The 17,478-nt window shown below is 36.0% G+C and overlaps 2 protein-coding genes across 2 annotated transcripts; both read left to right on the plus strand.

Moving 5' to 3' along the window:
* Positions 1 to 8,390: 8,390 nt before the first annotated feature.
* Positions 8,391 to 8,907, plus strand: LOC114711784 (L10-interacting MYB domain-containing protein-like). The gene is made up of 2 exons (XM_028896208.1): positions 8,391 to 8,642; positions 8,725 to 8,907. The coding sequence occupies exons 1-2, from the start codon at positions 8,391 to 8,393 to the stop codon at positions 8,905 to 8,907; spliced, it is 435 nt and encodes a 144-aa protein (XP_028752041.1).
* Positions 8,908 to 8,913: 6 nt separating this feature from the next.
* Positions 8,914 to 9,420, plus strand: LOC114711785 (uncharacterized). Its single transcript, XM_028896209.1, has one exon. It carries the CDS (start codon positions 8,914 to 8,916, stop codon positions 9,418 to 9,420), a length of 507 nt encoding a protein of 168 aa, XP_028752042.1.
* The last annotated feature ends 8,058 nt before the right edge of the window (positions 9,421 to 17,478 follow it).

Here is a 17,478-nt window from a genome sequence, read left to right on the forward strand (position 1 = left end):
TCCTAAATGGAAAATAATAGATCAAAAATTTCCTCAATTTGGTGGCGAGCCAAGAAACCTTCAGCTAGGGCTTTGTACGGATGGAATTAACCCATATGGTAATCTTAGTAGCACACACAGTGCTTGGCCAGTGCTCCTTGTAATTTACAACTTGTCTCCTTGGTTATGTATGAAAAGAAAGTATATCATGCTATCTTTGATGATCTCGGGGCCAAAACAACCGGGAAACGATATCGATGTGTATTTGGCATCTTTGATTGAGGATCTGAAGAAATTATGGGAGGAAGGTGTTGATGTGTTTGATGCATATAAACAAGAGACCTTCAATTTACGTGCCATGATCTTCACCACGATAAATGACTTTCCAGCATATGGAAATTTGTCAGGAAACAGTGTTAAGGGGCATAAAGCATGCCCAATATACGAAGAAGGCACCCACTATATGCAACTTAAACATGGCAGGAAGACAGTATACCTTGGTCACAGAAGGTTTCTTAGTCGGTATCACCCTTACCGTAGATTGAAAAAGGCATTTAATGGCTCACAAGAATATGAAATGGCTCAAAGACTATTAACTGGAGAAGAAGTTTATCAGCGGGTGGAGGGAATTAATGTGGTCTTCGGTAAGAAGAAGAAGAAGACTGCCGGTGAGAGAAATATATGGAAAAACAGATCTATCTTTTTTTATCTTCCATATTGGCAAAGTCTTGATTTGAGGCATAGTCTAGATGTGATGCATGTGGAGAAGAATGTATGTGAGAGCCTTGTTGGTACACTTTTGCATATAAGTGGAAAGACTAAAGATGGAATCAATACAAGACGAGACTTAGTCAAAATTGGAATAAGAAATGTCCTTCACCCACAAGAAAGAGATGGTAAGAGGGCTTATTTACATCTAGCTGCACACACATTACCAAAAGAAGAGAAAAGAAGTTTATGTGGTTTTGTCAATAGTATTAAGGTGCCACAAGGTTATTCTTCTAATTTAAGCAAACTTGTTTCAATGCAAGATTTGAAGATAACGGGAATGAAGTCTCATGATTGTCATGTGTTGATGCAACAATTACTTCCACTTGCTATTCGAGGCATTATGAAAACCGATGTGAGAAATACTATTACAAGATTTTGTATGTTTTTTAGTGCCAGTTGCAGCAAAGTCATTGATCCTACTGAGTTGGATGAATTAGAAAATGAAGGTTATGTGATCCTCTCTCAATTGGAAACGCATTTTCCTCCATCATTTTTTGATATTATGGTCCACTTGATAGCTCATCTTGTGCGAGAGATAAGACTTTGTGGCCTTGTGTGTTTAAGATGGATGTACCCTTTTGAGAGATACATAAAAATCCTAAAAGGGTACTCTAAGAATCCTTATCGGCCTGAGGCATCAATTGTTGAAAGATATGTAGCTGAGGAGGCAGTTGAGTTTTGTAACCCATATCTTGATAGGGTAAAGGCAGTTGGTCTTCCTCAATATTGACATGATCAGGGGAGAAGAAGCAAGAGAACACGGGGTGTCATAGTGAGGTCTATGTCAAGAGAAGTTGTAATGCAGGCACATCTATACATTTTAAACAACACGGATGAAGTTTTGCCTTACTTAAATGCTCACAAGAATATGCTGAGGAACTTGAATCCAAGAAAGAGTGATATGCAACTAGCTAATGAACATAATAAGTCATTTACAGAGTGGTTCAAGCGAGAAGTGTTAAAAGATGGTAATCCTTCTGAGACAATACAGAGGCTAGCTGCAGGGCCTTCTTTTGAGGTTTTGTGTTGGGGTGGATATGATATAAATGGTTATTCTTTTTACACAAAAACCCAAGACGATAAGAGTACTATGCAGAATAGTGGGGTGATGGTAGTAGCGGAAGCCATGCATTTTGCTAGTTCTAAAGACAGAAACCCAATGTTGGCGGCAATGTCCTATTATGAAATAATAGAAGAGATATGAGAGGTTAGTTATACCAAGTTTAAAGTTCTCGTCTTCAAATGTAAGTGGGTTAATAGTAATGCTGTGCAAGTGGATGAAGAATTTAGATTTGTTTCGGTCGATCTTGAGAGGTTTGGATATGGAGACGAGCCATTTATTTTGGCAAGTCAAGCAAAACAAGTGTTCTTCATTCCCGATCTAGTAAAAAAGAAATTTTCTATCGTGCTTCAAGGTAAAAGGCAAGGAGTTGGTGGAGATGATGGTGACTTAGAGCTTAATCTTGATGAAACCCCGCCTTTCACAGCTACTCGACCTAAAGCAGTTGAATTAGATTTGGTAGATGATAACTATGTTGTTAGAGATGATCACTGTGAAGGAATTTGGGAGGATAATCGTTGTAACACTTAAATGAATTATTTGATTTTTTTTGCTAAATATACTTAATAATATAATGTTTTATATTAACTTGATATTTCTTATTCTTACATTTATTAATTCGTTGTTCTTTAAACAGGAAATGGACGGATCCGGTCAATAAGGTTTTGGTGACGACAGTTCTTTTACTAGCCGGAGAAAGGGTAGAGGGCCAACCCGTATGAGGCATTTAGCTTTACGTGATGAGAGCACACAGCCTATGAGGATTACAGTGGAGTTTGATGATGATCTGAAGCCTATAGGAAAGGCTGGGGCTCAATTTACTAGTTATGTGGGTTATGTCGCACGCAGTAAGATTGGCATTGACATTTCTAGCTGGAAGAAGGTGGACAAAGATTTGAAGAAAAACATTGAGGAGGATATATTGGTATATTGTGCATTGTTTTCTCTACTTGTTTCAATTATAGTTGTTTATTTACTTTATAACTCTATGCTATTATTGTATTGTAGCTGACATTTGATATTCTTGCCACTGAGCAAATGAGAGACCGTCTGTTTAAGCAACTTGATGAACGGTGGAGGGATTTTAAGGCCACGCTTACAAAACATTATATTCGTGGAAAATGAAAGGGTGAGCATCCTAAGGAACGATATTCATTTATTAGTGACGAGGCATGGGAGAGTTTTGTGAAGCAACGTGAAGACCCTGCATTTCAGGTTTGGTTTCTTCAAACTTAATTTTTAATCAGGTCATATTTTATTTAACTAAACTAACTTTGTCGAATTTGTTTCATTGTCATAGGCATTGAGTCAGAAGAACAAACAAATATCTGAGCAGAATGTATACCCACATACCATGTCTCGTGCAGGGTATGGTGGGTTGGAAAGAAGTATGATGGAGGAACAGATGAAGAATGCACAGATGACTGCTGCTTCAGATCCTACTGGCTACATTCCACCTATTGAGCGTCCTTCTCGCCAAGAAAAATGGAAGGAGCGAGGATTAAAAAGGGTCAATACATTACTCCATAGTCTGCTGCTGTTACTGAGAGGATTGTAAGTAATATTTAAGAATTATTCTTCATTAATTGTTTTTTTCAATTATCTTAAATTGAATTTGTTGCTTTAATGATACATGATACACTTGAGAAGCAATTATCTCAAGGTACATTCATCCCTCAAGGACAGATGGATATCTTGGCCACTGCTATTGGAAAAGATGACCATCCCGAAAGAGTCAAGGGACTCCTAAAGGGATTGGTATTAAAGAATTTTTTGGCTCTGCTTCACGAAAAAGCACTAAATCATCCTCCGCTAACATGGTATCTAAAGAGAAGCTCGACCAACGACTACAGGAAGAAACAGAGAGAGTTCGAGTTGAACTAAGTCAACAACACATGGCAGAGATGCAAAAGATACGTGACGAATTCGATGCCAAGTTTCAACAGACTTTGATGATGATGGGTATGAGCGGATTCCAGATGCCCTGAGTATCTGAACCTTCCCAGGTAATAATCACACATCTTTTTAAATCTTCTAAAGATTCATTTGATCCATTTAAACTTATTTAATGTTCCTTAACTAATTTCATATTATGTTTCAGGGTTCACCTGTGATAAAAAGCGGAAAGGGCAGTAATAATCAGACGCAGCAACTGACAGTGTCTGACCCTGACCCTAGCCCTAACCCTGTCGAAGACAATAGGATGTCGTGTTCTCTCTATGTGGATTATGAAAATTCACCTGTTCATGTTGCTAGTGGTCGAGCATTCATGGGCACAACGATTCACGGCAACAAAATTCCGAGCAATCAAGCAAGGGTGACAGTAGAGAGAATTGTTCGTGGTCAGGGGGGTACACCAGTGCCCAATCCTATTGATGAGGTTCGACTCTTGGCCCAAGCTAAAGGACATTTCATTTTGTGGCCAAAGAGACTTATTGCAAAGCCATTGGTGAAGAAGGCGGCAGCGAAGAAGGCCACAACGAGCGCATCATCAGATCCTGTACTCTTGCCTCTTCCTGGTGATATTGCGCTTATGTATTCCAGTTTGGAGGTTCTTCATTCCATGGTGCCAAACATGGATAAGCCTGTGACTTTCAAGATGCCGTTGGGAATTGTGGGTTCAGATATAACATACGACTTCACCATTGACAAGAGGGACCTCATTCAGTTCCTTAACTTTGAGGAGCTTGATATAGTCTTCATGCAGCTCGCTATTTTGTAAGTTACAATATCATTTTCTTATTACATATTATACTTCATACATGTCCTAATGTTTTTTACTTGAACAACAGGCACTTTAATCAAATCTGTCGAAATGGAGGACTTGAAGGAACATATGGCTTTATGTGTCCTCAAAGGGTGCAGAAAGAATTTAATACTGTGGAAGCAAGGTCAATCTACATTATGACCATAATGACTCTGACTAGAAAGCCAATATATTTTGCACCTTACATGGAAGGGTAAGTGTATTATTGTATTTGAGATATACAAGTTGTATGAATCGGGTTATAATTAGCATGGTTTGTCTTTTGCAGTTATCATTGGACTCTAATTGTTTGTGCCCCTTTTAACAACAAAGTTTACTGGTTCGATTCACTCTGTGGAAGTCCATCCGAAGAAACCAAAGATGTCATTGACACGTTAGTTTATATTTATATATTTATTACTTGTGAAGTTTATAAAAACATGCTCTAATATCATTTTCTCTTATATTATTGATAGGGCTTTTCATACTTTTAATGTTGTGGCGATTAAACAAAATAGACAAGCACCAACATGGATTCTTCCAAAGGTATATGTTGTTTTGAACTAACTTTTAAACATTTTTGGATGAATTAAAGTTAATGTTTATAATCAATAATGTCTAATATTCAATTTTATATCTTATTTTTTTAGTACCGTTGTCAACAAGGACATGTTGAATGTGGATATTATGTCATCCGCTACATGAATGACATAATTGAGACAGGAATGACTGAGAAATTAGACGAGGTAAAGATGAGTTACGTTACATGATGTTTTTCAATTCCTTTCACATTTTTGACTAAGTTTACTATGTTATTTTTGATTAACAGATATTTCAAAATATTGCGCCACATCTCATGGATGACATCAACTTGATGAGGGACACTTTGTCAACAACATTGGTACAAACTATTGAAATTTAGCTTTCAAATAGTTAGGTCATTTCTCAAAAAATTCATTGTTAGATGTTTTCTCTCGGTTCCCTCTTATATGTACATGTTCATGATTTCTATTATACAGAGAAGTAGTTACTTCTATTTCAGAATTGTTACGTTGGTCCTAGCCAATACGTGTTCTTTGGTCTTAACCCCTTAGTTCTACTGGCCGGTTTCCCTATTTTCGCATTATGTAAAAGAAATTTCAATGCTGTATATTTATTAACTAGCTAATTGATTTTGTTCTGCGTATTCTGCACTGCCTACATTTATCTGGAACTGTAAATTGCAAAGTGGTAAAAATGAAAATCCAGCAGAATTTTTTTAAAAAAATATTTTTAATGGCAGTTAAGACCAAAAACCGCCGTTGAAAGTTAAATTTCAACGGCAATTTTTTGTTTAGCCGTCGTGGAAAATTGAGTTTCCACGGCGGTTTTTTATTTAACCACCGTGTTTTCTTTACCATTCAACGTCGTTTTTATCAACTTCGCCTTCAAAACTGCCGTGAAAAGCCACTATTAACCGCCGTGAAAAGCCTTTTTTCTAGTAGTGATGTTAAGGTACAAATTTGTTCTAAAAATGTTTATTAAAAAAAATATTGAGTATCTAAAACTTTTTTAATATTGCACTGGAAATTTAAAATCGCAAGGCCTATAATTTTAAACTTTCAGAACAATATTAAATCCAAAAAATTTTTTTTTTGAATACCAGTGCTCCTAAATAAAAACTTTTGGTAAATTTATATATTAATGAAAGTAGAAACAAATTAAAGTACCTTGTGCCATCGCGTCAAGACAACATGCCATTTAATAAAACAACATGTCGTCACCAGTCAACTGAAGCATAATGCGGAGTTCCACCACTAGAAGCCATCCAACTTGCCTCTAATTGTTATTCTTATTTTCAATACTTTTCGTGAAAGTTTACTTATTCTTTGAAAATTCGAGCCATTAATGCTGATCTTCTACCAGTACACGGCGTCTAATTTTTTTTGAATTTATTACTGTTATTTAATGAATAGTGTGTGAGCAGGAAAACGTGTGGGGGTCCAAAAGGCCCCATCATAACAAATATTTTAATTTTATGAGAATTACTCGGCTAACTTCCAATTTCGAATACATGAACCTCCCAAGAGAAATTGGTATTTTAATTTAGCCTCACATGCTAATGATCATGTAATTAATTGACGCAAGGTCCCTGAATGAATAAGGAAACGTGCATGCTCGATACGCTGTCAACTTCGAGACTTATTCAACATATATATAGGCTACGTTTGGATTGCCGTTTCAAACACTGAAAGAGCCTAGGAAATTGTGAAACCAACGTTTGCAACTGAAATGAAGAAAAATGGTTGTTTGGCTGGAATATCTTATCCAACCGACTTCTGTGGCAAACGATGAACGTTGGCAACGCTGAGGAGAGCTACTTCTGGAGCGTCTGAAACTGAAGTTTACCGTTATGGGTCATTATTAGCTCATAAAAATATCACGTACCAGTTGTAACCCTCCCTACATTTTCCCTCCCCCCGAATCCATTCGCTAGTCACTCCCTCCGTAGAGCTTCTCCACCGTCACCGACAGGTCTCCCTCCCTCCTTCTTCACTGTCACCGACAGCTATCCCTCCCTCCTTCTCTCTGGTGCTTCTCCATCCGTGACTGTCGCTGGTGCTTCTCCTTCCTTCACTCTCTCCATTTTCTCCCACATCGTGGAGTGTTGTTCTCTGCTCTTCTCCCTTACGCTCTCCCATTTTGTTCTTCCATTTCAGGTGGTCCTCCAGTTGTTCGACCGAGCTTGCCACTTCGTTCACCGTGGGTTGTGCCAGAGATTAGCCGGAGTATTTGTTACAGATCAGTGTGGTCCTCTGGTTGTTCAACTGAGCTCGCCCCTTCTATTTGTTGCATCCTCGGTGCGTTTGACCGAGCTCGCCCCTGCGGTTGTTCGATCGAGCTCGCCCCTGCGGTTGTTCAACCGAGCTCGCCCCTGCGGTTGTTCGACTGAGCTCGGCCCTTCTACTTGTTCGACCGATCTCTGCTTCATTTGATTTTCGCTCTACTCGATTGACCATGGCTGCCGAGAAGCAAGTCGTCAGCTTTGTTCTGCTTCACTTGATTTACCCTGTGTCGGTGCTTCTCCCTCCGTGATCTCTTCTGCTTGGGCCTGTTTCAAACTCACAGCTTCAAGTCTTAGGTAAGGTCGCCGATGTGTGATGCATATATACGTATATATCTGTTGAGATCAACCATTTTGCTTCATTGTACTTCGAACTCATCTGCTCCTGGTTTGTGGTTTTAATTCTCTAGTATTATCTGATAAATTTGCTGATTTTTGTGTCCTGATAGTATCTGATAATTTGCTAATTTTTGTGTCTTGGTAGTATCTGATAAATTTGCTTGTAGTATCTGATAAATTTGCTAATTTTTGTGTCTTGGTAGTATCTGATAAATTTGCTGGTAGTATCTGATAATTTGCTGATTTTTGTGTCCTGGTAGTATTTGATAAATTTGCTGATTTTTGTGTCTTGGTAGTATCTGATAAATTTGCTGGTAGTATCTGATAAATCTGCCTGATAATCTTTCTAAGAATACGTGGGAGTTATTATTCAGAGAATTCATTTAGAATTTTGTGCTCTTAGTGAAGAGGGATGTGGTTGGGTTGTCCTATGGCGTATAAAGTGGATAACACATATGAACATTATTAGTTTAAAAATGTACTGATTGATTGTTTTTAAATAAAAAGTTTAAGCAGACACTGTTAATTGTGGGTTTATTCGTGTGTTTACTGCTTGATTCTAAATCTATTGTGAATTTGATACATATGTAATTTCATCAAGAACAATGAGTAACGATAAAGGCAAAGCGTATTAGGATGTAAGCACTACTGGTGTTTTTCTCAAAATATGCATGGCCCAAATTTATAACAAACATCGTCAAGGATCCTCGTTTACAAAGCCAGGCTGGGACAACATTCACAAAACATTCAATGAAAAGACAGGGAGAGGATATGAGAAGAAACAACTGAAAAATAGATTGGATAACCTGAGGAAAGAGTGGAAGCTATTTGAGCAGCTAATTGGTAAGGAGACTAGCATAGGGTGGGACCCTGAAAGGAACACAGTGGTGGCACCTGATGAGTGGTGGGAGAGAAAGAAGCGGGTATGAACTTACTTCTGTTAATTTTTAAGCAGTTAGTGACTTCTGAAAATAATTTAACCTTTGTTTACTTTTGGCTTTGCAGGAAAATCCAGCATACGAAAATTTTAGGCAGCATGGGTTAAAATTTCGGACAGAATTAGAAACTCTATTTAGGGGCACTATGGCATCAGGACAAGATATGTGGTCACCTTCTTCAACCCAACCTGAGCCACAGCCTGAGCCACAGCCTGAGCCACAGAGGACTGAGCAGTCAAATGATTACTGACCAACAATGGATTGGGAAGAAGGTTCAGGGGACAGTGAAGATGGCCTTTTAGGTGTTGACACTGAACGCCCTGCAGGAGTTTCGAACGATTTGGACGGCATCAATTTAACTGCAAACACATCAAACACTACACCCAGTATACCTATTGGTTCAGGGAGCCAAGGGAAGAGGAAGAGAGGTGGAGGGTTGGATAAGTACAAGAAACAAAAAATGCCAGCAACAAAAAGAATAGCAGATTCAGTAAGCTCAATTGAGAAGGCTTCAATTAGTACAACAGCGGCAGTAAACAAATTGGCCAACAGTGATAACACTATCGAGCTAACCACTGATCTGCTGAGTATGAAGGAAATTGTTAGTGACACTCATCTTTGTGTCATGTGTTGTAATCTGCTGGCAAACAAGACTTTCAGGGACATATATGCTGGTCTGAGAGAAAATCAGGAGGTATTAGTGGCTTGGTTGAAGCACAATGCTGCAAATCCACCGCCATATGCTGCACCCAAGAATCCTTGAGTTGTGCCAGCAAACTTGTTATGACTTCTGTTTTTCTACCTTAATGTACTATTATGTGTTATGTGTTATGTGTTATGACGATGTATCTAATTACTAGGTTTAATGTTTTGTGTTTCGTGACTATGTTTAATGACTAAGTTTAATGTGTGTTTCATGACTATGTTTAATTATTATGTTAAAGTTTAATGACAATTTGTGTATTATCTTTTCTTTTCTTTTTTGTGAAAATTTTACTTATATTTAGTATTTATCTATTCACAGGTAACACACATCTATTATGTCTGATTCAACGGAGGGTTGGGGCGAGGGTTGGGAGGATGATGGGGGAGATGAATGGTCTCAATTACTTCTCGCTTTACATGAACACACAACACAATTATCAGAGCTAAGTGTGTTAATGGGTCAGTATGTGACACCTTTTCTGTGCAAACAACCATGTAGAACTAGTGAACAAACTGGTTATTTGTGGGTTCAAGAACTTTTAGACGGGCATGAAGGACGGTCTAAGGATATGTTTCGAATGGAAACATAGACATTCCATCGGTTATGTTCTAAATTGGTTGAACATGGGTTACAAAATACTAAGTACATAGGTGTCCATGAATCTGTTGCCATGTTCTTGAATATAATTGCGCATGGCCAATGTAATAGGATGATTCAGGAAAGGTTTCAGCGTTCAGGAGAAACTGTCAGTCGGCATGTTCATCGAGTGTTAGCTGCTTGCCTCAATTTATCTCGAGAAAATATCAGGCCAACTGATCCTACATTTTCCTATTGTCACCCAAAAATAGCAAATGATCCACGATACTTCCCATTTTTTAGAGATGCAATTGGAGCAATTGATGGTACCCACATAAAATGTAAGGTTAGTCAAGCTAGGCAAGACAAATATATCAATAGGAAGGGATTTCCTAGTCAAAATGTCATAGCCGTATGTGATTGGAATATGTGTTTCACGTTCGTGTTGGCGGGCTGGGAAGGTAGTGCACATGATGCTCGTGTCTTTCATTCTGCTATCTCAACTCCATCCCTGAATTTTCCTCATCCACCTGAAGGTATATTTCTTTGATTTCCAAATTAATTATTTTTAAATTCAGCTTCATTTGTATTATTTTCACCTCAATATAATTTTGTCATGATTTTTTAGGAAAATATGATTTAGTTGATGCTAGTTATCCATCACAAGTGGGATACCTTGGCCCGTACAGACGTGAGCGCTATCACCTTCCAGACTTTAATCGTCACCCAAGATTTACAAATCAGAATGAGGCTTTCAATTATTATCATTCAAGTTTGAGATCCACTATTGAAAGAACTTTTGGGGTGTGGAAGAATAGGTTTGCAATCTTAAGAAATATGCCCAGATTCAAGTTTCAAACACAGGTCTGCATAGTTTGTGCAACAATGGCTGTCCATAATTTTATCAGGCAAAATTCTCCAATTGATGATCACTTTATAGAAGCTGAACATGGAAGTGTAATAGATGAAGACAATAATCATGCAGGTGGTGAGGCATCCTCGTCAAGTTTAACATCTGCTGCACAAATGAATCGTGTTCGTGACTCAATTAGAGACCAAATTGTGCAAAGTTTACTATCTAATTAGTTATGTTATTTCATTTACTTTAATTACAGACTAAATGAATTTTAATTTATATTCATGTTTGTCCATTATGTATATTTAATTAATTATTTCCAATGTATTTTTTTTTTTTTCCGGCACAAATATTTTATTTCATAATTTCACAATTAAACTATTTATATTTTATCATAATAATTTTATATGTTTTTTTAACCTATTATCACATTAAAAACATAAAATTTCAAAAACTACTATTTAATAAAGTTCATGCCCTTTTTAGTCATTTTACAACTAAACTAACTTTTTTATTCATCATCCAAACAACTTTCAACTTTTTTAACTGACTTTTCAAAAGCACCTATCCAAACATACTCTAACTGACTTTTACTCTAACTTTAGTTACAAAAGTCAGTTGAGTTAGAAGTCAGTTTTGCCCAACGCCAATCCAAACATACCCATAATGGGTGGGTATTTCACTATTATTTAATGGGTTAAACTGTTTTATTTTTTATTTCGAAAGTCGTATCATATGAGTCATGGACGCTTTAGAAAACAGTCGTTTGTTACGTGGTTTTGATGAAAATAAAAATGAATATGAATACGGAGATAAGGATAAGGTTTAAAAATGTGTTTTGTTTGGTAATGACACCCAATTTTTATATTAAAAAAATGTCCTTTTAATTAAACAAAATATAAAAAACTCACAATTTTCTCAGTTTGAAATTCTCTTGCTCAAAAAACAAAAGAAGAAAGAACCTATTTTCATGAGACTTGCCAGAAATTGCCAGCATTTCATGGTAACCATCGCATCCCCCACTTTTCATGGCAACCATCATTGGAAATAGACGACTCACCCACACTGACACCCAGATTTTGAATGTAGCCTCTGTGCGAGGAAGTAAATATACGGATTTGGTGGAGAAGTTGAAGATCTAGAAAAGAGTGTCATGGTGTGGCAAAGAGACTCCGATGAAGCGGAGGATGTTGCTCAGCAGATGGGGAAGATGAATGAAGAAAATGGAGGAGGAGAGAATGAGTCACCGGTGCCGGCACACCTCAGACCCTTGTCGTCACAGCGGCACTCCTGTAGTCGCCATCTTCTAGCTACCTTCTTCACCCTTGTCAGCAGTCAAGGGTAACATGATACAAAGATAGGTAGAAGTGTATTTTTATGTTATCTCATGTGGAAGCCAATTCCAAGCCCCCTTGCCTAACCAAATATATACTATTGCCTTGATTTTATATTCATTTCCATTTTTTACTCTCAATTCTAGTGTACCGGCACACAAATAGGGAATGAAAACACAATAAAATTAATAGGCAGGATGAGCTGAAACTGAAAATAAAAATAAAAATCTTTTTAAGGCCTGATAAAGTGCAATAATGTTTCCAAGAAACATATATATGTATTTATATATGTACTACTTCGACTTTAAATGTAAGTGACTTGTAGTATATTTAATACTTATTTTTTAATTTTATCTTATTTAATTAACCTCTTCCATGTGCGTTGCTATTGTTCAAATATAAAGCAACAATGCATATTGAGTACATATGCGGCCCATATAATAATGACGACATAAGGAAGCAGATCGGGGGGCCATGAATGATATTAACATTGTTGAGAGCCCACCTCGTTATAGGATTTTGCTCCAAGTAACGCATTTGGGAAGTGCTTCTGCACAATATCAGTCAACACATGGATCAAATAATCAAAGCCTTGGCGGCGAGAAATCTTCCTGTATGCATGCTTAAACATTAAATTAATTACTCTCTACCTTTTTTCAACGACAAACAACTACCACATACGGCTTGTTTCTATTTATAAAAGACATTTGGATGATGTCTCAAATTTTTATTGTTAATTTTTTATTTTACTGCCATTTAATTACTCATTTTAATATCCATACGTTTATTATCACGCAGCTCTCAATGAATCATTCCCTCTTTCACCTACGTACACTGTGCTTTTTCCACACACGTTCTCTCTCTCTCTTCCACAATCCTCCTCATTCTAATAATTTTTTTATTGTCTTTCTTATTATAGTCTCTCCGCTCATACATGAGGATATTTTTAGACCAAAAAAATTACAGTATTTACATATTTATTTTTTTAGCCAATTTTAACCAATTTTTTTTATCAACATGGTTCGGCTAAATGTGAGTAACAGAAGGAGTAGCAATCAAGCTTCATGAAATTGCAAGAGAACACAAAACAAATAGGGATGGAGGGAAGCTCAAAATCAAGAACTATTTCAAGTATAACCTTAGCATAGATGGGTGCTAGCATTCTTATTGTCAGAGCCCAAAAAGCTCACCGAGCTTGCTTCGAAAGGGAATCGGGAATTATATATGCCGGGGTGAGTGACTTATTTAGTGGCCAGGACATGGAAATATAACGATAAAGAAGTTTTCTTTCTGTTTTTTTTTTTTTACCAACAAAACATTGATTCCTAAAATGTAGGCAAAACAATGTCATAAAGTGCAATAAGGCAAGAAAACATAAAGAGAAGCATTTATTTTGTGACATTAATTAATTTTTGCTAAATCTGATCTTGAATTTGCTGCTGCTAAGGATGTCCCTCATTCGCTTGTTTATTTTTTTGATATCTAATAATGTCCCTGATTAGGAAACATTTGGTTCTTTTAATCAACTAAGCAAAAAATGAAATGATAATAAATTAATCAGGCTTAATTGATATTGGTAGTACTATCTCTGGTCCTTAATATAAGAGATAGATAACTAATTTAAAGATCTTAAAAAAATTAATCAATTTGGTTATTTATAACAAATATATGTTGATTTTTATAAACCGCCCTATTTAATTGTGTATTGAAACTATTTATTAATGGGAATCCCTCACTATTAATATTTAATGCGGACATTTTGGACAAAATTATAAAATAAAGAGATAAATTAGATTAATGTCTTATATTCATCATCAAATTTAACTTTGAATTAGCTATTACATTAATGATTGAAGGTAATATGAATCTGCATACTTACTTGCCAACAATGATATAAATGATAAGCCAAGCTCAAATTCCTTGTGATTGCCCGTATCAGGATTCTGGCAGTGACCATTATATTTGAGCTATATATATTGCTACTAAAATAGAAAGAACGAAAGAAGGAGGAGAAAATAGACTAAACTTGAGGGACAGAGCCAACTTTATCAAGAAGAAACAGAAAGAAGAAGAGCGTTGGCCAGCTGAATCCAAGCTGAATTCATTAATAAGAAAAAATATTAATAATCCTTGATGATGTTGTTAACTGTGTAAATAATTATAAAAATGATGAACTGCCATTACGAAAATAATAATATTAAATTGCAGAAAATTCAAGCAGCATCATTCAGGCCTAGGGATACAAAATATTGGTAATGTTACATAGTTATAATTTTCAATTTTTTAAAGTTTAAATAATAGTTAAAAAGAAATTGATGCTTTTCACCTATTTTCCCCTCATTCATTAAATTCTAATTATAAAATGATAAATTTTGAATTTTGATATTTATTCAAAATTTAACTTATCCATCTCTTTTGAATATATTCATAATTTTTTTGGGCTAAACTCAGGTATATATCTTTCTATTAAAGGCTATCCTATTTAAAGCATTATGTGACATTAAATATGGACACTTCTTTTAGTAGGAATTCAAACATTAATTTACTATGTTGTGAGGGATTGATTCCTCCACTAGACCTAACCCTGCTTGTTTGCAATATTTTATGTGTTGCAGGAGAACATGGAAATACCGGTGGGATGATCTATTGTTGCCAGCTGGGCTGTGTGAATAAGTGTTGAGGGTTAAGCCAAAATTATTATATAGGCTCTCTACCCAATAGATACTTATTATAGTTAGTGTACTGTAATTTTTTCCCTTATATATACTCCTCTAAAGCACTTTCAGTATATTTCACACAGATCAAGAAAAACTTTAAACTTCATTAACTCTCTTAAAATTTAGTAACTTTTCAACTTTATCCCTATTTAATACTCCTCCGGTCCTAATTATAAGACCCAATTGACTTATTTGAGAAGATTAAGGAAGTAAGTTAAGTTGGTTATTTATAATAAATAAGTGTTGTCATTCTTAAAATATCCTTGCTAATTAAGTATATTGGCTAAAACTATTATTATTAGAAGGATTATCTTGAAAAAAAATGCATAAATATAAGAGACAAAATAGATTGGGGTCTTATAATTAGGACCAAATAAAAAGTCAAATAGGGTCTTATAATAAGGACCGGAGGAGTATATATTATACATCATGTAAACAAAATCAACACAATAATAAATAAGGGGTAAAATTATACATCTATACAAAAACTTCTTTCAGTGTCTTATAAATAGGACCAAAAATTATCTTCTCTCTCTACCTTATAAATAGGACCAGATGAGTATATATATGTATATATATACGCACATATATCAATGTTTCACTTCACCTTTTCGAGCGCGCGACAAAGTCACTTGCATTAAAGTTGTCTAGTCAAGTAAATCTCAAACCTTGTTTTAGTAAACAATATGGCTAATTTGTCTAATCTATTTTATCACGTCATTGATTTCAACTAGGATTTAAGCAATTTTAATTTTGAAGAACGTATCTCAGGAGTCGGGAGTAGTAATTCCTACAACTTACAATTGCTAAAGATACTTTATAAGCATTAAGCAATATGCGTGCTTGGGAAAAAAAAATATTTTAGCATATTTTAATATTTCAATTGGAGGGTTAATTTCTCCTGTTTACTTTTTTTTTTATCAACACCCTTAATTCAGAAAACAAAATCAAGTCCATCAATAATAGAATGATCACTAAAACTTAAGTGTTCAAAATTTTTACGAAGAAACCTTCAATTCGTATTTTCATTCAAATTTTTAAAGGGAAGTTGTAATCGAGACTTTGATATTAATGGTTGACACACAAAAAAAAAACTTTTTTTGGTACAAAAAACCAAGAACTATTTTTTTAACACAAAAAAAAGTTCAGGTGAGTTTGGTCTCTGGGGACATACCAAAATTAGGGTATGCCTTCAGGCTCAGAGAGCGTTTACAGAGCTACTTATAGATCCCCCACCAAGGTCCTCACATCCATAGCAGGATTTAAACTCATGACCTTATAGGTGATGAGCTGACTTATTATCAATTGGATCAACTCTTGTTAGTAAAACCAACAGCTTTTACATTGGGTATACGTAAGTAAGGATCTCATGAAGCCTTCGGCTGCTGTATTAATGGCCCAATGACAAACACGGCCCAGCCGCAAGTTCGTTTGTATATATCCAAGACGTATGGGAGTCATTATGGTTTTCCTTAAGTGCTTATAATTTATTTTCTTTTTATTGGATCCTTAGAGTTTTTTTTTCTTTTTTTACTTTAACTATTAATTCTTCTACTCATCTTCTGTTTGCTACGCCAAACGGCGTTTGTTTATGCTAAATTAAAAGATGACTGCCACATGGAACAATTTCTGAATGTCAAAATCTTCTTTCTCAAATCTCAACACAGATAAATATTTTGTCGACTATAAAGTATGTCGATTAGTTTTTTTTAATCCAAACAATAAAGGATAATGAATCAAATAGGATATTGCTTTCATGGAAAAAATGTTTTTTTTTCACAAATCCCAGATTTTAAGGGAATAAAGCGAAGGCTTTGTCTGAGACTGTAATGGGATCCTTAGGAACCATTTGGTCTCTAAGGCAGTCGATTACTCAACCAATAGTTAAAGCGCCTAAAGACAAGAAAATTGTTGGCTGCAAACGGGCCAACCATTGATCTATTCGAACGCCTTCCCGCTGCTTTTCCTTAAGAGATGCCGGCCTCTAATGTGGTGGTTAGAACCTTGGGGACAAAAACAAGCTCCAAAGAGAAGTCCTGAGAAGTACTTCTTTAGCCCTTTTCTATTTGTTCTTCCCGTCCTTCTCTTCCAGACATAGGGACTCGAAATCTAATGCAACCGTTAGGAGAGATCTAGCAGAAGATGACGCCAACTTTGGCATTCAAATTCACTAGACAGAGTATTAAGGGCGTTACGACCATAGACGAGAGGAAGGGAGAAAAACTTGTGATTGGTGTGGAGGGGAAGATCTGTTCATTTTTTTTGTTAAAGCATAGGTATCCTCTTATTAGAGGCAATCCTATTTGAAACAATGTTGGGCACTAAATGTGGGCACATCTCTCAATGGGGATTCGAACCTTAGTTCACTACGTTGTGAGGGATTAGCCCCTTCCGCTAGACCCAATTCTTGTTGGTGGAAGATCTGTTTATGATATAGTTCAAGAAAGAGTCATCTCATTTATATAAATAGGTTAAATTTGGTTCACCAAAAAAAAAAAAGGGTAAATTTGTATCCTCCGAGAGAAGGAAACTAGTTAAACGGTTAATGGGCCTTACTTTAGGCCCTAGCAGGTTCAGTAAACAATGAACTAGATTCTGGAGCTTTGAAGAGATTTGAGCTTTTTTCCTTTAT

Source organism: Neltuma alba, unplaced genomic scaffold, assembly GCF_004799145.2.
Source record: "Neltuma alba isolate B1F8T4 unplaced genomic scaffold, ASM479914v2 tig00011318_pilon, whole genome shotgun sequence".
Classification (NCBI taxonomy): Eukaryota; Viridiplantae; Streptophyta; class Magnoliopsida; order Fabales; family Fabaceae; genus Neltuma; species Neltuma alba.